Here is a 27,986-nt window from a genome sequence, read left to right as displayed (position 1 = left end):
ATTTCCTCTAGAATATAAGCTCCCTGAGGACAAGAAGCTTTTCAGTCTTTAGAAATATCCAACACAGTGCGCAAAGTAGACACTTTACAAATAACTTCTGAATACCATTAGCCAAGCTATGGAATAGAGTATTTGATTTCCAGAAGAGATCTCTTATAACTGGTTTGAAAGTTCTATGACTCATAAAGAGGGAAGAATAGTTGTCAGAACTAGAAGCTAGAAATTAGAGCTTCTAAATAGAACCCTAATGTTTCTTTCAAAAATAGGAAAAAAATAATTCAGCTCCTTGGGCTATTAGAGGACCTGAAAGGCACTGAATATTGCCTTCTGCAAAATACTAGAGAAATGGGAAACTTACAAGTTTCTATAAAAGGGAAGAAAATCTAGGGACATCTAGTACTAATAGCTGCTACATCTTGCTCCTTTAATATTTAGCCATTGGGAAAAATAAGTATGACATCATAAAGATTTTTTTCTACTGCTATAAAAGCTATCACAACTCTAACCCTAAACATAAAAGGTTAACTAGAGTCTTCTCTTCTATTTCTCAGGTCTCTGTCAGGGCAAGGAAGAGACATTCTACATCAAACTAAAATACTCATCTCCCCTTTGCCCAACCTATTCCTAGCTATCCTCTGGAACTATGCCCTATTGTCCCAAGTCCCTATGCCTGGTGCTACAATCATCTGATAAAGTTTTAAAGTCTGAACTCCTATATATTCACATCATCATGAACAAGACCCAAACAATACTCTGAGGTCTAATTCTATAAGAAGGCACTATGAAGGAGCAGAGAATGAAACTACAAAGGAAGAAATTCAAGAAAGTAAAACTCTAAAAAAGGAGGGTAGGAGGCTAAAAACCTCTGGGGAATTATTTTAGTAACTGAACAAGAGACTAAGATGGCAGCCATTGCTATTATGAAACTATAGAGAATGAAAAAAGTCCATTAGAGAAACTTCAGAATTATACTGTTTACCTTGAGGATTTGTCATCAAAAAAAAAAAGATTGAAAATCTCAGTGCCCCCTTGGGAAAATGGATTATTTTCCCTTTGCTTAGAGAAAAGATCTACACAAACAGAAAAATCTAAAGAAATGGAGATCTCATCTAACCCTCACTCTTCACTAAGAGATTGGGAAAATATTAATGGAAAAAATCCGCCAACCTGGGAGACATCAGAGGCTGGACAGTAAAGGTAAGCAACTCGTAATTTCTCCCTTCTCCCCACGCATGAACAGCAAGGGACTTGCTTAAGGATATCAGTTAGGAGGAAAATGGTCACTTTGCTTGATGATATAGATAGATAGATAGATAGATAGATAGATAGATAGATAGATAGATAGATAGATAGATAGATGATAGATAGATATAAGATAGAGAGAGAGAGAGAGAGAGAGAGAGAGAGAGAGAGAGAGAGAGAGATGAAAATTGGGCCTTGAAAAAAGGAAATGGTAAAAGGAGCTTCCCTCACCTGCAAATAGAAATAAATGTAATCCAACGAATCATGAATGGAACTAGTCAATTGTAGGTTTAAATAGAGATGCTAAGTTTAAAATATACTAAAGGTAACATTGGGGCAATGAACTTTTGAATGGATAAAGTTCAAAGTGTCTTCTTCATTAGTTTCATTTGCCATCCTGGCACATTACTTTTAAGTACTACCTCTGAGAAGATGGTATTGTGTAATGAAAAGAATATTGGTCTTAAGACTAAAAAAACCTGAATTTGAGTCCCAGATCTAATATCTAATAGCTGTTGGTAGGAAAGTGCTTTATAAATCCATAAATGTGAGCTATTATTACTTCAACCTAGAATGTTATTAAGAAGGTACTCAAGGCAAGAGTCTTCAATACTTGTGTAGTCTTTAAAGAATTGATGATTTGTGAGTTCTCCGAAGAGGTTGCAGAATGCTCTGAAACACAAGTTGCATGATAATGTATCTGTATACATAGGGTATGTTTGTTTTTCACAGAATATTTGAATCTATAGCAAAAAGTCCTAAAATATTCTTTTTACCTTTTCTTGAGATTTCTCTTTTGGGGAGGAGGGATTTATGTTTACTTTTACAATATGACTATTGTGGTAATGATTTTATGACTTCACATTTATAACCTATTTCAAATAATTTACTTTCTCAATAGGGGGATTAGAGGAGGAAGGGAGAGAATTCAGAATTCAAGGTTTAAAAGTAAATGGTGGGGGCAGCTAGGTGGCACAGTGGATAAAACACCGGCCCTGGAGTCAGGAATACCTGGGTTCAAATCCGGTTTCAGACACTTAATAATTACTTAGCTGTGTGGCCTTGGGCAAGCCACTTAACCCCATTTGCCTTGCAAAAACCTTAAAAAAAAAAGTGAATGGTGAAACTTGTTTTTGTATGTAACTGGGGGAAAATAAAATACAAAAAAAGTCCTAAAATATATTACAAACATGCAAGTCTCTGTGGTAAAGAGAAACAGGTAAGGGCAATTGTTCAAAAGAGCTAGCAAACAGTTTAAAGATCATCCCCCTCAAATGACCTTGTTTCCTAGTTTAGCTAGCTCATCCAGGTATGCCCCACCTTTATTCTTCACCAGGAAAATTTTAACACCTCATCCAAAGACCAGTGATTCATCTATACTCCTCCTCTCTCCTCACCTTGTTGGTGGTAGAAACAATGATCAAGCAAAATAAATCAACTGATACAAGCCAGAAGGAGTTGGCATTCTTTAGGCAGTTTTTGCTCTGGCAAGAACATCCATATGATTCCTATATTCCCTATGGTTTCAAAGTCAAGTTGTGCAAAATTATTAGTAAAGAAACTTAGTAAAGAAGAAATAAGTAATGTGTTTAAAAAAAAAAAAACAGTTATGGTCCCAAGACTCCTATTTGTCTTACAGCTCAGTAGTTCAGTCCTGGCTGATTAGCAGAAGTTAGAAGCTCCAGAGAGTCAATTAGAATAGGAAACTGGGGCAATATAGTGAGAAATGCTGCCATCAACTACCAATTAAAAGTGAATAAAGCTTCTATTGCCAGGGGACTATTGCATCAGTCAAGTTTCTACCCTAGTTCCCCAAACAGAGAGGGAAAGTGAAGGGGGAAAGGAAGTGGGGGGGGGGGGGGAACAGAAGTGGCTCACACTCTGCCAAACTTCCAGATTTTATCCCAGGTGAATGCAAACCTGGCAATTAAAATGCAAAAGACAGCTTTTGGTCAACAGAGGGCAGGCCTGATGAATGGGGAAGAAATAAGTAGGTACACAAAATCCCAAGGGAAACCTATGAAAAGGATTGGATCTTCAAGATAGGAAAGAGCATGGACCCTCACTTAACAACTCTACTACTAATTTAATACTAATTTGATTTGATTGTAATAACTACAATCAAATCAAAGCATACTGTGACTTCTCCATTTGGGAAGTTATGAAAATTAAATCACCCCACTCTTCTTTATTCTGTGTCTCTGTGTCTCTGTCTCTGTCTCTCTCTCTCTCCCCCCACCCATGATCAAAGAGCATCAAAACAGCATGAGGCAAGGATATTTTCCTAACTCTCATTAAATAGGGTCATACAAATCTGCCAGAATATGGGTGACTATGCTACAAATAGAAATAAAGGAAACAGAACTAAGGCTCTTGGATAAGGTGGTTCTAAAAATAGTCCTATTCAGAAAGTTAAAAAAAAAGGAGGGGGACCTTTGTTCAAATATCTAAAGGTAATGGAGCAACACAAACCTAGGAAGCTTCTGCGTTGTGAGGAATAAAGATTGTATAACAAAGAATTGAGTGTAGGACCTGAGATAGCAAGGCAGATTGACTAGAACAGAAGTGGGCAAAGAGTAGTTCCTCAAAAATACTTGAATGACAGCTAATGGATGATGGTACCTCCTTATGTGGAATTCTTTAAAAAAGGAGATTATCCTAAGAGACATGTAGCTCTGTTTAGAGACAAGAGGAAAGATAAGGAGACTCTAAGTACATATATTAAGATAATAATAAAAGTTTAAAAAAATAATGGAGGTCAATTATATGAAGTATGGGTTCGTCAAGAAAAGGAGTAACTAAAATAATACTGAGCTTTAGATAGCAAAGGATAGCCAAAACTTGAAAGACATTGTTCATTCTTCCAGACATTCTAGAAAGCACTTCTTGGAAAGAGGCAGAACCTTGACAACTCCAACCTAGCAATGCTTGGGTATCCACCCCATCTTCCAATGCACTCTGTCCTCATTTACCAAATTTCAGATCTCAAACTTGGGTTTCACGATTTTCAAGAGAATCTGATCTAGTCCTTTGTATTAGTACCTAGTACAAAGAACAATTAATGATTGTGTTCCTCTCTTGGCTCTCCCAGATCCCCTGCAAATGTCCTTCCTAAATTCTTCCTTCCCAGGTCACATCTTCCAGCCTGAAAAAACTTCCAAACATTCCTATATTCTCTATCTCACATGAAAAGATGGCCCTTCCATTGAGGTAAATTCTTTTCTTGCACAAATAATCCAATTTCATCCCATTTTCTCCAGCATATTATTCTCTATCATCCTCACTTTTAAAAAAAATATTTTATTTGTTTTTCCAACTACATGCAACGATGGGGTAGCTAGTGGATAGAGCACCAGCTCTGGAAACGGGAGGACCTGAGTTCAAATCCAGCCTCAGACACTAGTTGTGAGGCCTTGGGCAAGCCACTTAACCCCATTGCCTTGTAAAAAAACAAAAAGACAAAACCAGTTACATGCAACAGTGTTTTACCAATCATGTATTATTTCTGAATACTGACCCATATACTTTCCAGCCACACAGACATCACCCTAGCTCAGATCCTAACTCATCTTTTCTGGCCTGGCTATTGAAGAAGCTACTGCTTCTCCCTTCTCTAATCTATACATTGTTTCAAAATTATTTTTCTAAAGCTCTTATTAAGCCCCTACTATATGTCAGGCACAGCTAGGCACTGATGATATAAAAAGAGGCAAAAGAGAATACCTGACCTCAAGGAACTCACAATTTAGCAGGGAGAGAGAATGTGCAAACAATTACATATAAACAAATCATGGAGAGAATAATAATCAGCAGAAGGAAGGCACTGAATCGGGAGGAATTAGCTAGAATTTTAGCTAGGAAGACAGAGCGCAAAGATAAGCGCATTCCATGAGTAAGTTCCTGCATCTGAGGGACTGTGAATTATTCAAACAACAACACAAGGAGGCCAGTACCACTAAATCAGATTGATGAGTACTTTAAAGTATAAAGACTGAAAGTTGAGGACATAGGGAAGGGAGCTAGATGATGAAGGGCTTTGAACACTAGAGGATTTTATATTTAATCTTGGAGATGATAGGAAGCCACTGGAATTTATTAAGTAGAACAGTAGCACAAAAGGACCTACCCTTTAGAAAAAACACTTTGGCAGTTGAGACTAAAGGAGGGAGAGATCTGTGGCAGGTAGACCAATCAGCAGATTATGATACTAGACCAACATGATATGACCTGCACCAGGATAGTGGCATTAATAGGTGCAAAGGGGATATATACGAAATGTTACAAAGATGAAATGAAGGGACGGCTGGGTGGTGCCCTGGATAGACCATCAGCCCTGGAGTCAGGAGGACATGAGTTCAAATTCAGACTCACAATTAATAATTGCCTAGCTATGTGGCCTTGGGCAAGTCATTTAACCCCACTGCCTTGCAAAAAAAAGTGAAATGAAAAGTTCAGGGTGGTAGATAGAGCAGAATTAAGGACAATACCTAGATTGCAAGACTGAAAAACCAGAATGGTGGTGCCCTTAAGAGTAACAGGTAAGTTTGGAAGGGGGAGGGTTTGAGGACAAAGATAAATTGTTTCGAAAATGTTGAGTTTAAAATGTTTACAGAACATCCAGTTTTGAGATGTCTAAAAGGCAATTGGAGATACAAGACTAGAGGTCAGCAGGGAAGTTAGGGTTGGATAAGTAGATTTAAGAATCATCAACATAGAGATAATGGAACATGTAAAGGTTTAACAAAATTAAATAGTATATACAAAGAAGGCCCAGAACAGAAAACTGAGAAGCTATCAGATAGGGGGGAGAGCCAGGAGAGAATAATAACTTGAAAATCTAAAGAAAAGAAAATATCAAAGAGAACACAGTGAAAAATGTAAAATTCAAAACCTCATTTAAAAAAATGACTGGTAAAACCTACCCGTTTGCATGTAGTTGGAAAAACAAATTTTTTTAAAGTGAGAAGGATAGAGAATAATATACTACAGAAAATGGGATTAAATGTGATTATTTGTACATGAAAAGAGTTTGCCTCAACAGGAAGGGCCATCTTTTCATGAGATGGGGTGGAGGAGATAGAAGTAGGTTATCTGAGTAAATGAGGTGAGTAGAGAGAGCTCTTGAGGAACAGTCTCAATTTCTTCAGTAAAATCTTGACTGTGGTAGATTAAATTGTAAGAAAGAGCCATTGGAAGTTTGAGAAAGGATGAAAAATTTTGCAAGTCATTATGAAGACTAGAAGAGAGTTAATTTAGGGAGGTAAAAAAGATTGCCTAGAAGTAAATGCCTAGATGATTATGTAACAGAAATTTGTAGGGGATCCAATCAGTACAGTTGTGTGATTTTCTCCACCTTCCCTTAACAGCAAGCATGTGGGAAGAGTAGGCAGTGAATGATGTGAGTGATTCAAGACTGAAGCTTCTAGGACACAACTGGTGATAAACAGAGGCAAGGGAGTGACCCAATCACTTAATAATCAACAAACTGCAGTGCTTTACTATTGCCATTAGAATCAAATGTAAGCTTCTCTGTTGGACTTTTTTTTTTTTGGCAAGGCAATGGGGTGAAGTCGCTTGCCCAAGGCCACACAGCTAGGTAATTAAGTGTCTGAGGCTGGATTTGAACTCAGGTACTCCTGACTCCAGGGCTGGTACTCTATCCACTGTACCACCTAGCTGCCCCATCTGTTGGACTTTTAAAGCCAGTCCCAAACTGACCTCAACCTCATCTCCTCTCTATGACTTTCCTTCCTGAATCCCGGAGTCCTCCCAGACAGGCCTTCTTGATGTCCTCATACTGAATACTCCATGGTCTGTCCCTGTGCTTTTGTGCTGATTATCCCCCATTGTATAGGATCACTCCCTCTTCTATTCATCCTCTTAAAATTCCTACTTTCCTTCAAGATTCAGCTCAAGCACCACTTTCTCCAAGAAAACTTCACTGATCCTTTCATAATAGCAAGTGCCATTGCTTATGTAAACTTATCTTGTATTTATTTTATATATAAATTATCTACATGAATGTAATATGGAATGAATGTAAGCTTTTTAAGGACACAAGTCATTTATTTCATTTTTGTCTTTGTATATCCAGCACCAAGTAAAGTGCTTGAAACATAGTAAGTGTTTAATAAACACTTGGTGATTATCTCACAGGGGAATTGATGTCATCTGGGGCCTTGTAACATCCCTCTGGACAATCTAGAAGTTCAAATTGCTCCACAAGCCTAACCCAGATGGCAAAAGTGCTCAATTCTCTCTCATTTCTCCCATCATATTTAATTGTAAAGACAACCTGATAATGGGTCCTGTAGCTACAGCACCACCAATCACCCTACCTAGAAATCTAACCTTTATTTAAAAAAAAAAACCTCAATTATTAATCCTCTCCACTTAAAGATTTGGTAAAGAAATTGAAAATTTTATAAAATAATTTTGCTCCATAAATATGTATAAACATATTTTATACCTCATTGCTTCCATATAAAAGTATAGAAATAGACAAATTGCAACATCCAGGATTTAGGCTAGATTTAAGAACCAGAACTTTCTAAAAGGTTGGCTATTGTTAATAGGTGATCTAAAAAAGATGTTTCTCAGAACAAGAGGAGACACTATATATATATATATATATATATATATATATATATATATATATACACACACACACACACACACACACACACACACATGTGTATATGTGTATACACACACACACACACACACACAAACACACACAGTTGAGAATCTAAGAGTTGAAGGAAGCAAGATAGAATCAAGGTATTTAGAACCAGATTTCTGCAAATCTCAAAATGTCAATTTCTCCCACAGCACTGTCCACCATCTATTAAAGGTAGGTCAACAGACACACTACTAGCTTGTTAGCCAGCATAGACCTATTATTTATTGATATCTTCACAGGATTCAATAGTCTCTTCCCCATCCTCCTTCTAACCCCCCCCCTCTCTCTCCCCCCTATTAAGGGGTCCCAAAGACCTTACCCACTTACTTCCCCTATGTAGAATTTCCAAATCTGGAAAACTCCTTAGATCAGCAAAGAAAAAGGAAGCCTAGAGGAGGTGTGAGAACACTAAGTAAAACTACTTTTCCTCCTGGGGCAAAAGCAAACCTCTCAATCAGCTTGGTCTAAAGAAAACCTGATAATGGACCTAAAGAAATCAAAAGCAATTTTCTCATTATTTCTGGTGTTAGGTGTTTGTCCCACATTTCATTCCGTATCATTAGGGGAATTCTGAGTATGGTAGTGACTGGAAACACAAAGGTTCTCAGAGACTGAATAGCTGGAAAGTGGTTGAAGACTATACTGAAAAATAACTGAGAAGTCCTATTTAGGAAAGCATGTTGGGAATACTGAAATCTGGAGGTATTTTGAAGCCAAATGAGTTCAGCAAGGCAAACTTTAACACTCTCCACTTATCCCCCCTACTTTAATCTGATATTGCTTAGTTTAAAATGACATTGTGTCAACTAGTGTGGGACCAAGAAAAGGGAGAATAAAACTAAATAAATTACAGGTGGCTTTGTTTGGTTTTATTTTTCCAAATGATGCCCCCAGAGTCAGAGAAAGGGCAAGGCCTTGACTTAAAAAAATAAAAAAGCATTGTCAAAAAACAAACTATAAAAATTTTAATCCCTTCCCCTAGCAATAAATATTGAATACACACACACACACACACACACACACACACACACACACACACACACACACACGGCTAAGGGAAAATAGAAACCTTGGGGTCCCAGCCCCCATAGCCCAGCTCCAGCACTCACAAAATGATCTCAGCCCAAAACATGAAAGCCACAGATGGTACCCCATGCAAGCAAGCAGGCACTGAAAGAGGCTGAGACAGGGCAGCAGAAGGACTGGAAGAAGGAAAGCTAGGTTATATAATAAAGCAAAAGAAGGAAAAATCCAACCCAAACACATGCCCACCCCTCTGAGTCACTGGGTAAGAGTAATCCAGCCTCTTCATTCCCTGGAACTTCTCTCCATGTTGCTACTTCTTCTCTAGGATGTGAATCAAGAGTCATTCGCTCTGTGGTCGATATGCCACAGTGGAAGCAGCCTGACTGCTAGAGCCTTGTGGCTTCCCATTCACTACCAACAAAAGGGGTGTCTCCACACGAATACAGGAAAAGGAGTAGTTCTGAAAGAAATAAGAAACAGAAAAGATCAATAGGGGTCATTCCAGAATGGGTCACATCAACCCCTCCTACTCAATATTCATGCACCTCAATTCCATCCTACATTACCTCAAGCAGGGTTACAATTGGAATTGAGCATAATAAAATAACTATGAAGTGTCCCAGGCTGTTGGTCTTACCAGAGAGAACAAGAGTTTGGGACACTAATGAAAAAGTCAAAAGGGATTCTGAGAGAATTCTGCATTTCTCCAATGCTCTCAAGATAAGAGAGAAATGTTTGGGATAAGTGGAAAATGAACACTGAAAGGATTAGGTTTTTTTTTTTTAAGGAAACCAAGTAGAAAAAATTTTAATAGCAATTTTTTCTTATTATAACAAAATATACTTTGCTTTAGATTCACAAGTTGAGGAATTTCTGTCAAAGAACTTATTGTCCCACCGCAGGTTTGGAGTGGGACGAGGTCCTGTTTGGAGTGGGACAAGGTCCTGATAAAGAATTGAGCAGTTTATAGATTTGGTTCAAACAAAGAAATCAAGAAAGAAGGTCCCATCACCCACCTTTCCTTTATGCTGAATTTGATGGCATCGGAGATGGGGCTCAGGGATAGCCACAGAGTCACCAATCAGCACACCCCAACTCTGCACCATATTATACACCGTCACTGCAAAACAAGGTCCCTCAGAATCCACCAGGCCAAATGTGCTGCCAAGAGTAAGAAACACAAATGGAAAAAGTGTTGGCAGAAGGGAGAACAAGGGTTTTAAGAAGAAAAACTAGAGAAATAAATAAACTTTTAAAACCAACCCCATGTGTCTATCATTCTCTTATTATAAGTTCTAAGAAGGCAGGGCCAGGAGACATCAATTACCTTTATGTATCTTTCCCAAAATACTTTAAACCACCCCATGTATTCAGGGGACATTCCACAAATATTAATGATGATGAAGCATCAACCAAATTGTCTGAAACCATGTTTCTTATTTGTCCTTTTAGTTATAGTCACATCTTCCTTCAAACTTCCAATTCTCTACATTAAATTAGAATTGACAAAGCACCCCATTAGCCTGCCTTCTTTTATTCCCTTTTATTTATTTGGAAGAAAATAAAGGAAACAGGAAGAGGAAAGGAGGGGCAATTGTTTTTACCAATATAATATATAAAGAACTCCCAGAATGGAAAAAATTCCTTTAACAATGCAGATTAAGCAACTCATTTGAAATCTGTAGTCTTAGAAAATTGCAAGGTCAGGGAAGCTAGGTGGCACAGTGGATACAGCACTGGCCCTGGAGTCAGGAGTACCTGAGTTCAAATCCAACCTCAGACACTTAATAATCTGGCCTTAAATTAAAAATAAATAGAAAATTGCATGGTCACACAATTAAAATGACAGAACTTGAATCCAGATCTTCCTAACTATACTATAAAGCTAGCCCTTTATCCACCACTAGACAATGTCTCCCATATTTTTTTCATAATTATCTTGTTTATTTTATTGACCCTTTCATAAACAGCTTCCCTTCTCTTTTTAATCTTTTTAAGGATAACCTCCCCCCCCCCCAAGCTATTTCCATCCCTCACTAAAACTTCACCTTAAAGCCAACTGCTAAACTATACCTTACTTAAGACCCAGGGGTTATTAAGACCCACTCACCAAACAGGACAAAGCAAAAGCTCAGGAAAGCAGATCATCACAGATTTAACAGGAAAGGAACACATGCTTTATCCATGCAATGATCACTCAGAGAAGGGAAATGAGATGACTTTCAACTCTAGCAGAAGTCACTAAGTCTGGGAAAGGTAATGAAATAGTTGCCAGAGAAAAACCCAGGCAGAACACTGGATTAGTACAAACACTCACAAGGGCACCTTCTCCTCTGTAGTAAGGCTGAACAAAACCTTGCCCAAAACCACAGTACCACTGTTTAAGCCAGGTTGCAAGGTACTCAGTGGCTTTAGTTCCAGAGCCATCTTCTGTCCAGAGGCTGCCTGATAGCGCCCATCTCCACAAGGGCCTAACTGGGCTGGACGAAGATTTCCTAGCATGTTCTGCAACTTCTTGCCCTTCACCTTACCCTACAAATAATGAAGAAAAAGAAAAGAGATGTCAAAAGACTAGCCCCTTCCACTAAGCTACATTCGTCCCCAACTCAGTCCCACTTCTATCTAGGTTACCATTCACACAGCCCAATTCCAATCCCAATAACCCTATCATAAAAAAAAAAGAGGATGAGAGTCCGTACCATACCTTGCTATCAAGAAGGTTGGTCAATCTATCTAGGAATTCCAGGAGCTGTTGCTCTCTTTGCTGAGGCTCTGGCCAGGCTGGGTCCAGTGCTGCAGCTCTAGAGAAGCCTTCCAGGGCCTCCTCATAACTTTCCTCATATTTATATAGCTGCATATAAAGAAATGATTAAGATTCTTTCCCCAGAATATTTGCACTGAACAATATATTAACTAACCTTGTTATAGGACTTGACAATATGCAAAATTTTTTACATTCATATATTTTGATATCTCACTTATATGTCATTAATGTAATATCTAAATGAACAGAAATCTTCCCAAACTTCTTCCATTTTCCAACTAACTCCTTTATACATAGTACCTCCCACTTCTTCAATCCCTCTCCTTTCCCTCTAGTGTGTCTCTCTGTTATCATGAGATTGAGCTGACATCCCCCCACCAAAAAAATTTTTGTATTCTCTCAAGATGAACATACCAAACTTTGCTATAATCAGCTATATCAATAAACTAAAGTTTAATACATTATCATTTGCATGCGTTATAAATTGTCCTACCCTTAGCCTTACCGTGGCCCTGTTCAGGTGCAGATCTGGATTGCTGGAAGCAGTCCTGTCCACTTTTTCCTAAAGTGAGATATTGGAAAAAGGTAATAATTCATTAAGAAGTTGTTTCAGACATGAGAATGATCACTCAAAACATGGCTTGGGCACCTCACAAAAGCACTCAAGATTTCCCTCCATGACAAGAGAGACCCCTAGCCTCTTTCTGTTATACTGCTGTTTCTGTTATAGATACAGTAGCTATCAACTCCACCAAAAAGAGAGGATCAATACCAGACACTAAAAGGTTCATAATGAATGTGATAGAGTGATTTGTTTATCCATGTTACTGTTTCATGTATGCTTTTAAAATATTATTATAATTAAATGACAGAATATTTTAAGAGTAAAATGAATAAATGTAAAAGCATTGAGTGAATGAATCAAAAAGTAATTATTATGCATATTCCATCCATTATACTAAGCCTTGTGGGGACACAAATGCAAACAAGAGACAGTAATTACTCTCAAAAAGTAATTACTTCCTTCTGATAGAAGGAAACAGCATATATAAGGCAAGTTTTGGCCAATTAGAGGCATTTGGGCCTAGGAAATCAAACATAATAAAATAGCCCAGCAACATACCCTTTTCACAAACAAGGGTAGTTCTGATTTGATTATAGTTCTCAAAGCAAGAAGCAGAATGGGGAAAGTACATAACTGCTTTAAATTTAAAAGGAAAATGTAATAAAGATCAAAGAGATAAACAATTCTGTGTATAGTACAGTACAAGAAACAATGAGAGAAAAAGAAATGTCAACAAATTACTGAAGTTAATAAATTTCCCCATATTTGTGGTTAAGATGGAAAAAATATACCTTATCCTAACTCATTTCCTCTATCTGAAATAATACTGGACATATCTAGAAAGATGTTTCTCTTTCCCAACTGAAATACAAGGATGAAAACCAGAAGAGATGGAAATTCAGAGAAGCCTGGAAGGATTTACATGAACTGATGCTGAGTGGGATAAGCAGAACCAGAAGAATAGTATACACCATAACAGCAGCGTAGGACTGATGATTAATTTTGATGGACTTGCTCATTTCATCAGTACAATAATAATCAGGGACAATTTGGGGGTATCTGAGAAGGGAGAATAGCATCTGTATCCAAAGAGGGGATTGTGGAGTTTAGACAAGGACCAAAGACTATTATCTTTAATTTAAAAAAAAAAGGTATCTTGTGTAATTTTGCGATTGCTTATATTTTATTTTTTCCTCAAAGATACGATTTTTCTCTCAACACATTCAATTTTGATCAATGTAAAGCACGGAAACAAAGTAAAGATTATCAGACTGCCGCCTGTGGGGGTTGGGGGAAGGAAAGTGAGACTGGGGGAAAAATTGTAAAATTCAAAAAACAATAAAAAAAAGAAATACAAGAATGAGTATTCCTTGTAGGAAAACACACAGGCCAAGCACAAAGTAAGAAAATTTTATATACATAATACAAGAGTGGGGTATGGGTATAAGCTTATATAACGGTATGATACAGGAATACATGTATTGCATGTATACAGATACACATACATGTATATGCATATATATGTGTGTGTATGCATTATACATACAGGTGTTACTATTTTTAAAATCTAGGTTCTAAAAGGAAGAAAAAGAAAAGGATCTTTTATGAATAAAAAAATAGGTCTCTGACAGAGCATAGATGATGAAACCTGCTGGAAACCTACTTACTGCCCCAGTGAAGCTATCTATTCTTTGAAAAGTAAAGCATTCATCAGGACAAAGATACTAGAAAAGTACAATTGCAGAGCAAACAACAAGTGGTTGTAATTTTCTTTTGCTTAACAGAAGCAAAGCTTTGTAATGCACAAAAAAAGTAAAAGTAGTCTCTGTGCAAAAAAAATATGCAGAAAGACAGAAAAGCAAAGAGGTTCTGAAAATTAAATACAAAGTGAGGACAGATTAATGTTTTCTAAAAAGTTGTGAGCAAGTAGAAGCTATCTCTCTGCTGGGGATTTCTTAAGGGGAAAAGTGTGATTTTGAAGCTAGGAACATGTCCTACCAGGCTTTAAATACAAAGAAAATTCAGGATGAATTTAAGGTTTTTCCCAGTTAAACCTGGAAGAATTTCAGGACTAGATTATTAAATTACTAAAACATAGATCATTAGCTTAAATTTAATTAGAAAGACAAATACACATTGCTATTTAAAATGTGTAATAAAATACTAGTGATTATTAAGAAAAACTATCATTAACTACTACTAAAAACAATTATTACAAGGTAATAGAATTCAATTTCCATATAAAGAACAAAAACTGAAATCAGTGCATGCTGCATTCTTTGATTCAGTAAACATAGGCAGTCTGGTCAATTGTCTCATGCCATTCAGGGGACAGTAGTTCCCTGCACAAGCATGTGCATAATAAAACAAATCTAAATGACTAACTTTGTAAATCCAAACCTGTAAGGTGACAGAAAGTATTTCTCATGTTATTTATTTAAAGGCCACAATCATTTGTATTAGGAAGTCTATTGCTACCCCACATCCCTCTGTCCCAGGTGATTACTACTACTCACTGCTTGGTGGGGCGGCTAGGTGGCGCAGTGGATAGAGCACTGGATAGAGCACTGACCCTAGAGTCAGGAGGACCTGGGTTCAAATCTGGCCTCAGATATTTAATAATTGTTTGGCTGTGTGATCTTGGGCAAGTCTCTTAAACCCCTTGCCTTAAACAAAAATTAAAACAAAAAAACAAAAATACTCACTGCTTGGGCATAAGCACTGAGAGCTTGCTGGGAAATTTTAGGGTTTTGGCCAGCGTTGAAGAAGAGGGAGAGATATGCATTCCCTAGGATATCTGAATGAGAAATGCAAAAGCAGGTAAATAAATAGCATAAATCCAAGTTTTTATCCATAATCAGCTTTAGACCTTTCCATTTTATCCCATAGGTCCCATGCCTAGGGTAGCTTTGTATCATTTTTGAAAGCCCAAAGCTTTCTAAACCCTTTATCCTAGGGCCTATGAATTTGGTTTTTAAAAATATTTAACTGTATTTCAAAACAACTGATTTGCTTTACAATCTTATGCATTTTGTTTTATACATTTAAAAACATTATACTGACAAGAATTTCACAGGGTTCCCCCGATTACCAAAAGTTTTATGATTCAAAAAAGTTTAAAGTCCTGGACAAGAATCTAAAAAAAAAAAAAAATTTGCTTAATTCCAGAGCCAAAGAATAGATGATGGAAACAGTTCTGAATCAAACCCTATGCATACTGAAGTAGTATAGTTTTCTCCTCACAATTACTCAACAGAAGTTCCCCAAATCTATCAAAATAAAATTACAGCATCTGAAAACAAAAGATACAGATCCTTTAGGAAAGCACTCACACCATGACCGCCCATCATGTACATCCATCTGCACAGCTAACTTGGCCTGCCGGACACTATCCATGACATGGCGGGAATGTTCCTCACCAGTCTCAGTTCGCAGTTGACGAAGCACCATTGACAAATTCTGCAGAGAAACTTTGTTCTTGTACTAAAAATGAAAGAGATACACAGTCAACCCTCTTGGAACCCTGCTGACCCCATTTCTTTCTCATAAATCATATTCCCTGAACCCATCTTCTCAACATTCTCATTTCTAATCTTAGTCTCATTTTTATCACTCCTTGTTCCATCCCCCTATACTAGGTTTTAAATCTAACTTTGTTTTGATTCCTGGCTGTCCCTCACCCAAATCCATTACTTTCTCCCTTTCTTAGTCCTTTGTCCCTTATTCCTTATTCCCTCTTCCAGGCTTGTTCCTCAATTCCTGTTTCTAGTCTTCTAATTCTGGGTTAGTTTCAACCTGGCATGGGGGGGGGGGGGGTAGGGGGGGGTGGAATTTCCAGATAGCAGAGGAATTTCATCCTTTCCATATGTGATTCCTGTAAATATAGCAGGAAGCTCACATGGGAGAGGGCTCCAGAGAAGCAGGTGTGTGCAGCTGCAACATCCCCTTTCTTCCAGTACACCTCACCCAGCTGGTTCCAGGCTTCCACCAGCTCAGGGTCCAGCTTCACAGCCTTCGACAAAAACTCCTCAGCCTGAGGATTATAGTCTGGAGTCACATTCAGAGCCTTTCCTGTCAGCATAAGAACCCAGGGCTTTTCCTGGGAAAAGCCTATGAAGGAGGAAAAGGTAAAAAAAAATTGAAATCTGAGACAATCTCAAAAGGGATCTTTTTCCCAGGGAATAGCTCCATACCAGTGAGAAGACTTGGGGAAAATTATCATCCACACAAGTATTGAATTTGTACTAAGTATTAGGGTTATAAATTATTACAAACTAAGACAAGAAGTTTATAGTTTACCTGAGTAATATACATAAAAATATGCCATGGACATAAAAAGACAAATAATAGAATAAAGCATCATAAGCGAAATAATTAAGGTCTACAGTAGTTTGTTGAAAAGAAGTAAAACAGTTGAAGAAAGGTTTTAAATGAAGTCATCATTGCTGGCTGGAGCTGTGAACTAATCTAATCATTCTGGAAAACAAAGCCCAAAATGACTTAATCATAAAATCCTTTTTGGAGTGGCAAAAATTGGAAATGAGTATATATGCCCATCAATTGAGAAATAGCTGAACAAGTTACGGTATATGCTTGTAGTGGAATACTATCGTACTTTAAGAAATGACAAGGATTGTTTCAGAGGAATCTGGAAAGACATATGAACTGACATAAAGTGAAGTGAGAACTAGGAGAACAATACACTGAGAATGACTATGTAACTCTGATCAATACAATGATCTACCAGAATTCCATGACTCATGATGAAAAATGCTATTCATCACCAGAGAACTGTGCAGACTAAAGCTTATTCTTTATTTCCTTATTTTCCTTGTCCTTTTTTTAGAAACATAGATAATATAGAAATGTTTTGCATGATTTTGTGTGATTAATGAGTATCCTAACAAAGGATAAAGTAGGGAATTGAAGGAGAGAGAAAAACTTGAAACTGAAAAATTAAAAAGAAAAAAAAAGAATCCAAGATATCAATGACCATAAGAAAAATAATTTCAAATCACTAATCATTAAAAAAAAATTAAAATTAAAGCAACTCCAAAGTTTTATCTCTCATCCATAACAAAGAAGAAAATGATAAATCTGGGTAGTGCTGTTGGCATAACTATGGATTGGTCTTAGCAATTTGGAAAGCAATTTGGAACCATGCCCTAAAAGTAGCCAAACTACGTACCTTTGATCCAGCTATACCACTAATAGGTCTATACCTCAAAGAGATCAAAGAAAGAGAAAAACGATCTAAATTATTTATAGTAACTCTTTTCATAAAAATCTGGAAACTAGGAGTGTGCCTTCCTACTGGAGAATGAATAAATAAATAAATTATGGTTTATGAATTGATGGAATAGAATAGTATTGTGTCAGAAGAAATGACAAAATGATCAATTTAAGAGGAAACTGGGAAGAAATCTATTAACTAATGTTGAGTGAAGTGAGCAAAACAGAGAAAAACTTAAATAATGACAATAATGTTATGAAGAAAAACAACTTTGAAAGGTTTTGGAATTCTGATCTATGCAACAATAAACCGAGTTCTTATGACTGAAGATGAAATGCCTATTTCTTTTATATGATCCTGGAGGAATAGAGAGCCACTGGAGTTTTAATAAGTAGGAAAACAACATAGTCAGTCTTTCACTTTAGGAAGACCAATTTGACAGTTGAGTGAAGGATGAACTAAATTGGGGAGAAACTTGAGGAAAGGACACCAACCAGCAGACTATCGGAAGAGGCAACGGGAGAAATGATGAAGGCCTAGACCAAGGTAGTGGTAGAGTGAAAAGAGAGCAGGTAGCATATGAGAAAGATATTATGAAGTTATGGGAAATCATAAAAAAATGGGAAAAGTCCCACATGTTCTTAAATATTCATAGCAGCTCTTTTTGTAGTGGCAAAGAATTGGAAATTGAGGAAATGCCCATCAATTGAGGAATGGCTGAACAAGTTATGGTATATGAATGTTATGCAATACTATTATTCTATAAGAAAACAAGAATGGGGGCAGCTAGATGGCACAGTGCACTGGCCCTGGAATCAGGAGTGCCTGAATTCAAATCCAGCTCAGATACTAATTACCTAGCTGTGTGGCCTTGGGCAAGCCATTTTCCTTTTAAAAAAACTTTTTAAAAAACCCAATAATGACCAGACTCTAGAGAAGTATGGAATAAGTGACAGGAACTGACGCTGAGCAAAGGGAGCAGAACCAGGAGAACATTGTACACATTAACAATAACATGAGTTGATCGACATTGAAGGATGCAGCTCCTCTCAACAGTTTAGAGAGACAACCCTAGGAGACCAATGCTATCCCCATCCAGAGGAAGAAAAACAAAACAAAAAAGTCCTAAAGAATCTGAATAACACTACCTTCACTTTTTAAAAAATTTCTCTTATGCATTTCTTTCTTATCTCATGATTTTCTTTCTTTTCCCTTAATCCTTATTCCTCATACTGAAAATGACTATTCTGAAAGCATGTTAAACACAAATTTGTATGTACAATATTCACCTGACTGTTCACTGCTAAGGAGAGGGGAATGGGAAGGGAGGGTGGAAGGAAATTATGAAATTTAAAAATATCCATATGCATGTGGATGAAAGTTGAAAAGTTGGAAAAATAAAATATCAATTAATAAAAAAGAGAGAGAGAGAGATCATTAATAACTTTGGAAAGAGCAGCTTGACTGAATGATAGTGGGAAGCCAGACTAATTTACAGTCTCCTACCAGATGTCTATACTCAGGCAGCTAGGTGGCACAGTGGATAGAGCACTGGTCCTGGAGTCAGGAATATCTGAGTTCAAATCTGACCTCAGACACTTAATAACTACCTGTGTGGCCTTGGGCAAGCCACTTAACCTCATTGCCTTGCAAAAAAAAATTTTTTAAAGAAAAAGATGTCTATACTGGGGTGGCTAGGGCACAGTAGATAGAGCAATGACCCTGGAGTCAGGAGGACCTGAGTTCAAATCCAGCCTCAAGAAACTTAATCATTACCTAGTTGTGTGACCCTGGGCAAGTCATTTAACCCCATTTGCCTTGCCAAAAAAAGAAGTCTATACTGATTCTCCCAACTGCTAGTATCTTCCTCTTGTAAGTTACTTTATATATACTTCATATATATATATATATATATATATATATATATATATATATATATATATACACACATACATACACATATATATATAATTTTCTAAGTAGATACTGCTTCTTGCCAATTAAATGGTGAAGTCCTTGAGAGTAGGAACAATTTAACCTAGCCTAGTACAAGGAAGGTACTGTATACTTACTGCATTAAGAGAGCTTTGAAAGGCCACAGAAGGCCTAGTTTAGACTTTATTCTATAGATCATAGGAAGTCAATGAAGGTTTTTAAGTAAGAGAGTGGTGTGAACATTGTTGGTATAGGAAAAGAATTCTGGGAGTTACATTCAAGTTGGAAAAGTGAAAGCAAGATTACTGAACTATTCCGGCTAAAACAAGAGCCCTTCCACATCACAGTGGTGTGACCCTAGGGTGAAAGAATCTGAAAGTCTGGGAGATTTAGTATAGGGCTATTTCAATTTCCTGCATGCACAGTAGTTTGTTTGACCAATTAGCAATGATCTCTTTACAGAATATACAAAAGAAGGAAGAAGCTATCAACTTCCCTGACAAAGGTACATTGATGTTCTATAGTGAATCTAGAGAGCCATACCTACTGTTTCCTCCATTTTGCGTAGGGTCTTCTCCATTTCTTCTCGCACATCCTGATGCTTCTGACCAGCATACTCAACTGGATGTGTCTCAAAGTAGTGGTCACGAAATGAATAGAGTTGGTCCACCAGTTCCTAAAAGAAGTATAGGAATTCATTTGAAAAGAATAAAGCAGAGTAATCTGAGATTGGTTGATCACAAGAAAGCAATCTTTAACTCAGAAACATCAACTCTCTGATACCCTTATAAAGGTCAGGACAATAGGAGTAAGATACCAGGGTGCCACAGATAAACAGGGCAACCAGGGTTCCATGCTCATATTTTGGAAGTGTTCTGCTCCAGACTCCATAAAAAAAATGTGTCAAGGTCCAAACAACATTTTTCTCTCTTTGTTATCCATGATCTGTTGATAGATTCTTGTCTTGAGGATCTGAATCTCAATCACAAACCTGTCTGTTTCACTACTCTAGACTGAGGGCTAAAACTGAAGCACTCAGAAACATGTACTTTTTGTGATACATACCCTTCTGGATTCAGCTAAGGAGGGTGGCTAGCCTCCAAGAGGTCTCTTCTACCCCAAGAAATCTATAAAAACAAAAACCACCTTTTCCCAGCTTTTCTAACTATGACAGATAATATCAACTTCTTCCCTTCTTCTGCCTTCTCCTATTATATAAGCCCCTATTCAGTTCAAATGAAATCTAAAATTAGGGACATTATTAAAATTCCAATCATCACCAATCTCCAACTTATGGATCTTTGATTTAGAGCTGGAAGGAACCTTGGAGATTATCTGGTCCAAGCAGAGAAGACAGAGGCTAGCAGACCCTGGATTTGAACCCAAATCATCAGATTTCCAATCTAACATTCTTTGCCCTAAATCATACTGCCTACTGTATTTTAAAATGACTCTGAAGTTAAAATAAATAAATAAATAAAATTGAACCAAGTTCCTTGGGAATGAATTAAACCAGATATGGTTCCAATTGGTAGTACTGCTTCGATCTGAATTAGTTAATATTCACTAATGTTAAATTAAAGCTTCTCTGAGGTACCACTTCACACCTCTCAGACTGGCCAATAAGACCAGAAAGGATAATGATCATTGCTGGAAGGGTTGTGGGAAATCTTGGGACACTATTACACTGTTGGTAGAGCTGTGAACTCATCCAACCTTTCTGGAGAGAAATTTGGAACTATGCTCAAAGGGCAACAAAAATGAGCATACCCTTTGACCCAGCAATACCACTACTGGGTCTATACCCTGAAGAGGTGATGAAAAAAAGTAAAAACATCACTTGTACAAAAATATTTATAGCAGCCCTGTTTGTGGTGGCAAAGAACTGGAAATCAAATAAATGTCCTTCAATTGGGGAATGGCTTAGCAAACTGTGGTATATGTATGTCATGGAACACTACTGTTCTATTACAAACTAGGAGGGATGGGATTTCAGGGAAGCCTGGAGGGATTTGTATGAACTGATGCTGAGTGAGATGAGCAGAACCAGAAAAACACTATATACCCTAACAGCAACATGGGGGTGATGTTCAACCTTGATGGACTTGCCCATTCCATCAGTGCAACAATTGGGAACAATTTTGGGCTGTCTGCAAAGGAGAGTGCCATCTGTATCCAGATAAAGAGCTGTGGAGTTTGAACATAGTTCAAGGACTATTCCCTTTAATTTAGGAAAAAAACCAGATATCTTATTGTCTGATCTTGTTACCTCTTAGACTTCTTGTCTCTTCCTTAAGGATATGATTTCTCTCTCATCACACTCAATTTGGATTAAGGTACAACATGGAAACAAAGTAAAGACTGACAGATTGCTTTGGGGGAGAAGGGAAGTAAGATTGGGGGAAAATTGTAAAACTCAAATTAATATCCTTAATAAAAATAAATTAATTTAAAAAATTCACTAATGTTAGAAATATAGTGGCAGTGGGGCGGCTAGCGCACTGGAGTCAGGAGGGCCTGAGTTCAAATGCTGCCTCAGACATTTAGTAATGACCTAGCTGTGTGGCCTTGGGCAAGCCACTTAACCCCACTGCCTTGCAAAAAAAACCTAAAAAAAAATACAGTGGCAAATGCCTTCAAAAGAGTTGAACTAGGCTTTAATGTAGGTCTAGCACTTAAGCTTTAACTGCCCTAATCTATAAAGAATCAGCGGATGATAGCTCACCACAGGTAAAGGAAGTTAAGGCGAAGCTGAGCTACGGTGCCTGGGGGGGCACTCTGCAGGCTGGGGACCCCTCCACAGCAGGGCCTAGGACTGGACGATTCTCCAGAAACAAAAACAAAAACAAACCAACAAAAAACTGGGGCTGGAGAAGTGCAGGAAAGCCAGTCCGGAAAGGAGGGAGAGGGCGGGGAATGGGGAAGGGGAGGCAAAACAACCTCCAACACGTGCGTGGTGGGTGGGCTTGCTGAAATGGGGAGGTGGGGAGAATTATGCTCTTTTGGGGGAAAAGAAATCCATCGGGTTGGAGAGAAATGAAACCAAATCCCTACTTGAAAAACCGTCGGGCGAGCTGGGGGCCGGTGCCCTGGGCCGAGAGCAGGGGCGCCCCGGGGCCTGCGGGGCATCCGGGGGGCACGATCCGCGGCGTCCCGAAGCCGGGAGGCTTGGCCGCACGGCCCACCCCGGCCCAGCACGCTTGCCCCCGGCAACGGCCCCAGCCCTAGTCTGCGGGGAACTGCACCGCCTCCGGCGCGCGGGGCAACCCTGGAAGCAACGCGGGCCAAGCGCTGTGGCCCCGGCCCTACCTGCAGGAGCTGCACGGGCTGCGGGGCTTCCTCCTCTTCATCAGCCATCGTTCCTCCGGCTGCAGCCCTCGCCTCCCCCAGCACTACAACCACAGAGAAACAGGAACTCGCGCGGAGCCACAGTGACATCTAGAGGTGGGGAGGCTGCCCTGCGCGCGGCGCGGCGCCGACGGACGCCCACGGGGCGGCCTGGCAGCCTCCTCTCCGGGCCCAGCAACCGGCGGCCCGCGGCCCCCGCGGGGGGGAGGCGTGTTTCCCGTGTAGTTCCGTGTCGGGGCGCAGGTCCGCAAATCCGTGCGCACCGTGTGCGCTTCACAAGGGGCTAGGGCCGCCGTGGTAGCGGCCCGAGACCAGAGAGGCCGCGCTTCTGGGGCCCAGCCCACCTCGGCTGGCCGAGCCTGAGGCAGGCAGCAATTTCTCAGAACCCCGAGTGATGGGCTCTAGGTTGCGGGTGAAAAAGGTGCCACTCTACACTAGGGGAGGAAATTTCTACATTGAGCTTTCCCTCCACACTAATGAAGCCAAAAACTATCACCCACATTCTCCGCAACCATTTGCTTCTCTGAACGGTTCTCTTTATAAAAGCGTTTTGGTGCTCAAATATGTAAAATGAGATGCTCATGCGCACTCCCTTTCCCCCAGCATAAAATTAAAACATCCAAGATTTATTTATTTTATATTCATCAACATTTCATTATGCTTTTTTACATCAAGTACATTGGCATCTGACACATAGTGGCACTTAGATGCTGATTGATGGAATAAAGCCTGGGTTATTGTCAGATAGGAGGGTTTTGCAAACCTTAAAACACCATATCAATGTCAGTTATTTTATTTTTTCACTTCACAATCTACAAAAAAAGTCATAAAATTAGAGAAGAACTAGAAACTAGTTGGTTTAATCCACTTATTTTACAGATAAGGAAACTAAGACAGGGCATCTCAAAGTCACAAAGCTAAATGAGCACCTATATCCTAATTCCTTAACTAGTACTTTTCAATATATATCATAAATTTTCCTGAAGCTCCAAAGTCAGAGCATCTGTCCTTTAAAGTTAAACAGATACCTATTTCATTGTTTGTGGCAAGTTAAAAATGTAAGAGCATACAAGAAATTAGTCTTAAAAAAAATATTTTAATGTCATCTCTAAAATCAGCTATGTGTTGTTTACAGCTAGCATTTATATAGTACCTGAGGTTTGCAAAGCAATGTATGTTTGTATTTATGTATTTTATATCTATAAATATGTGTGTGTGTATAGAGATGTTCAAGATGTTCAGGTATGTATTCATGAATGAATACACTTCAAATACATGTTGACACCATGACAAACAAATATATCAAGAGACATGCATAAATACAGAAATATACCAAAAGCTACCTAGTCATAGATTCATATATATTTCTCAAATTAAATATATATACATAAATATAACAAAGATGCAAGTAAAAAATAAAATGTACACACATAAATACTAGAACCCGCATACACAGGTGAATATTATACACACTTAAAGAAGCCACAATGCTCACATATCTACACAAAGAAATATTCCAAAATTTAATACTTTATGAATATAGCAATATGAGATCATATAAGCCAGACAGTTACAATAAGCTAAATGTTCTAAATGCCAACACATCCCCACATTTGTCTGAATACTACTGATCAAAAATAAGCAACAGTTCACGAACTGAGTTTAATAAAACAGTGTGTTCATTATTCAAAATAACATACATAGGCAAAAGAACAGATTCCAAAGCCAAGTTCCTTCCTCACTAAGTTTCTCACCACAAACAGCAAACTCTGTAGAACTAATAGCACAAGGAAACTGATAACCTCAGGAATGAGCAACAACACCATATCTAAGGTCTATTTACTGTTAGAAACCACCAGAGAAGAGCAAAAAAAGTATGCTAGATCAACTTTGAAGAACAAGGCACAGTAGGCAGACAAGTTATAATAAATTCCCTTCTTTCTCACTTTGCCCTCTATTTTCAAGATGGGCTACATTCTTTTCACTTTAAAGGCTCTGCTACCACCTGGCTGCGGCGCTGCTTCATGGCTGGGAGAAGCAAAACTGAAAAAGCTATTGCTAGGTTCAGCTGCTGTGGGGGAGCCCACAAAAAATGGTCTGAACTGGAAGTCTCCATCCCCACTGCCCCAGTTTCGAACTGGCGTCATATCCACAGGAAACTTGGAAGTATTCCCTGGAGAGAAAGAAGGAACAGAACAGAATTTAAATACCTATTTCCTTGAAGATCTTTAAGAATATATAGATAACAGGCATTCTGTATTTACTGTTGACCGAAATCTGAAACTCTATCCTCTGTGAAGAAAAATGTAAGTCTGAGAGTGGTAAAAGAAGGTCTATAATCACTTCCAATGAGCCTGATACACATTTCTGTTTAATTACTCAATGGTAGGGGCAGCTAGGTGGCATAGTAGATAGCCCTAGAGTCAGGAGGACCTGAGTTCATATCTGGCCTCAGACACTTAATAATTAGCTAGCTGTGTGATCCTGGGCAAATTATTTAATCCTATTGCCTTGCAAAAAAAAAAACTAAAAAAAGATAAAATAAAATAAAAATTATTCAATCATAGATAGCCTCTCTGATTCCATATTAAAAGTAGGCTGGGAAAATAGAGACATAGGTTTGGGATACAACTAGAATGTGCTTATGATTGTCACAGAATTACAACACACCATTTTTTCCTCATCATGGTGCCTTGAATTCAGTAGGCATTTCACGTATTTTTTAAATCAAACAACTCATTTTTTTCTTGGAAGTTTCTTATGGTGCTTAGTAATATTCTGAGAATCAATTGTCAATGTACCCCTACAGATGACTAAGGAGACTGAGTTGAAATCTAATGTTCACAAGATATTTTACAGAAGTTTTTGTTTTGTTTTAGATATCTGATAGAATGTTATATGTACCTTTAAAAAATGAAATTACTTCTTTGAGACAGGTGAAGCTACTTTATGAAATGTGAGATGTGAGAAAAAGATAGAAGAGGGAGCTCTCAACAAATGGGCTCGTTTTTGGTGAAGTATGAGGCAAGGTACTCAGCAGAGAGCATGGAAAGAAGGGTTGTCATGGGAGGTTTTAAGGATAAAAAGGCTTGCAATAGTTTTATCTTACAAGTTTTAGCCTGTTCAAGTTAAATATTAACTTTCATCATTCTAAACGTGAAATATTTGTCCAGTGACCAATGAGTATAAATTCTACTGATGTTGTGATATTGACATTCTCATTTTAAGTAAAATGAAAAGACAAAAGGAAACTGAAGCTAAATGGAAGGATGGCACATCTTTGGAGAGGAAAATAAGGAAATTAGTAGAACTGACATTATTATTTATTCATAAAAATACTAAGAGAAATTTCATGTAACATATAGTCATTTTACTTTTGCACTACTTATAACAAGCATAAGAAGACTACCATAAAGATAATCATAACTTGTAGCTTATACTCTTAAAACTGTTGTATCAAGTGAAGAGATTACAGAAATTTTACAAAGAACTTGATAAATCTTCTAAATTAAATCATTTTAATTACTCATTAATTGATGCACAGATAAACATGGGATAGAGAAAAATACAATGGAAAATATGGCTTGAGTTTCAGAAACAAGAAACTAACAATTTGTAAACTACACAGAAATCTCTTGCTTAGACATATTTTATTCAAGAGTAGAGCTGAAAGATGCTAGATATGGTGAGTATCTAAAACCACCACCAAAACACAATGACATTTACTATAGCTATAAAGAGAGGAAAAACAGATTGCCAATGTGAGTATCATTTCTGTGTAAACTGCCTATGTACAGTTAGATGATTGACTATTATAACAAAAATCAAAATGAAAATCAAGAAGAAAAATGGGAAGAAAAGATGGCATGCAACTAGAAACATTTCCATCTATACAACCTTTAAAAGTTGTGAAAAATGGAAAATATTACATCAAACTATCACTATCACCTCATGGAAGTTAAACCAAAGTAAAGAAATTGCCTCTGAGGAACAACCAAATGAAACTAGAAACCAACTCAGCTAACAAACATTTGATCTCCTTCCTAAACAGAGAGAAAGTAGTAAAAGTAGTAAAAAGTAGTAAAAGACAACTCCACTTAAATAATAAATTCATTTATAAACTTTTATGGAGGAACAAAATAGAAAATCATAAACAGTCTGAGCTTATAAACCAGTGGGAAAGAATGATAGAAAACTCAGCATGAGAACTAATTAAACTATATTAGAATATTATTCTAAGAGTATTCTATTATTCTAAGAGATTTCATAATGAAACTAGGAAAAATAACCAATATGTATAAAATGGAAAAGATCTGTCTTTACTCTATCAATGTTAGTATAGCCACCATATTTGTACAGACAGTTCTTGCTTTATGTAAATTCACATTACACAAATTTGGCTTTACATAAAAAAACTCTAAATGAAATTTCAGCCAACCAACAATGATAAAGGCTGGGTACAATAGGTGAGGAAGGGGTAACACTGCACATCTATAGTAACTTTACTGGGTAGTCCTGCATATACTTTATCATTAATTTTACCTTTCATTTCATGATTCTGCTTATTATCATGGTATCCCATTTAATATTGTCTGTATTTGAATATATTTTATGACTTTCATAAAAGTATTATTTTTGAATAACTTTATTATATAGGGCAAAGGAAGTGGGTGCAAAATCTAACCTTAAACCTAAATCTAACATGCATTCCAACACTAACATCAACCCTAATCCTGATCCTAATAACCCTCTGGCTCCAACTTCGACCCTAAATTTGCCTCATTTGCATGTAAAAATTACTTTACAAGAAGTTCTGGTAATATTCCACTAAAGCAAGAATTGTTATACTTTTAACATCACAATTGTTTTTATATGGGATTAGAAATGGGGGAAAATGGAGATCAGATAGGCTAGACCCAAATATGCCCAGATGTGGACCATGCTGGAAGTAATACAATTTTGATACAATTAAAGCAAAGATTCTCAAAACATCTGAAAGAAGAGAAGATGGCAATTAGAAAAAACAGCTTCCCCCCTAAAAAAATGGAAGGTCAATCCCTATCCATATACTAGAGTGGCTCTCAAGTGGGTATCAGAACACCTAGAGGGAAAGCCTTAGGAAGTAAACCTCATGTGGAAGATTTAAAAGAGGGCACAAACAAAGATGAGAATGTGTGATTGAAATGAGATT

General features: G+C 37.7%; 2 protein-coding genes and 1 long non-coding RNA gene across 6 annotated transcripts in view; 1 reads left to right on the top strand and 2 right to left on the bottom strand.

Moving 5' to 3' along the window:
* Positions 1-254: 254 nt before the first annotated feature.
* On the top strand, positions 255-10,206 carry LOC141521961 (uncharacterized). The gene is made up of 3 exons (XR_012478095.1): positions 255-451; positions 552-1,197; positions 9,853-10,206. It is a non-coding gene; the product is annotated as an uncharacterized LOC141521961 (long non-coding RNA).
* On the bottom strand, positions 8,768-22,970 carry TTC5 (tetratricopeptide repeat domain 5). The gene is made up of 10 exons (XM_074234989.1): positions 22,757-22,970; positions 19,991-20,123; positions 16,178-16,389; positions 15,612-15,762; positions 14,985-15,076; positions 12,220-12,276; positions 11,655-11,801; positions 11,268-11,482; positions 9,967-10,111; positions 8,768-9,410 (listed from the first exon to the last, which is right to left on the bottom strand). The coding sequence occupies exons 1-10, from the start codon at positions 22,883-22,885 to the stop codon at positions 9,291-9,293; spliced, it is 1,401 nt and encodes a 466-aa protein (XP_074091090.1). The 5' UTR covers positions 22,886-22,970; the 3' UTR covers positions 8,768-9,290.
* A 48-nt stretch (positions 22,971-23,018) lies between these two features.
* Positions 23,019-27,986, bottom strand: part of CCNB1IP1 (cyclin B1 interacting protein 1) — a 33,956-nt gene continuing 28,988 nt past the window's right edge. For all 4 annotated transcript variants that reach the window (XM_074234990.1, XM_074234991.1, XM_074234992.1 and 1 more), the window contains one exon: positions 23,019-24,968. In XM_074234990.1, coding sequence (XP_074091091.1) covers positions 24,766-24,968 — 203 coding nt within the window. In that variant the 3' untranslated portion in view covers positions 23,019-24,765. The remainder of the gene's footprint in view (positions 24,969-27,986) is intronic.

This window comes from Macrotis lagotis, chromosome 4 (genome assembly GCF_037893015.1).
Source record: "Macrotis lagotis isolate mMagLag1 chromosome 4, bilby.v1.9.chrom.fasta, whole genome shotgun sequence".
In the NCBI taxonomy this organism is placed as follows: Eukaryota; Metazoa; Chordata; class Mammalia; order Peramelemorphia; family Peramelidae; genus Macrotis; species Macrotis lagotis.
Note: the sequence above shows the minus strand (reverse complement) of the source record. Positions and strands in the feature narration are given on the sequence as shown.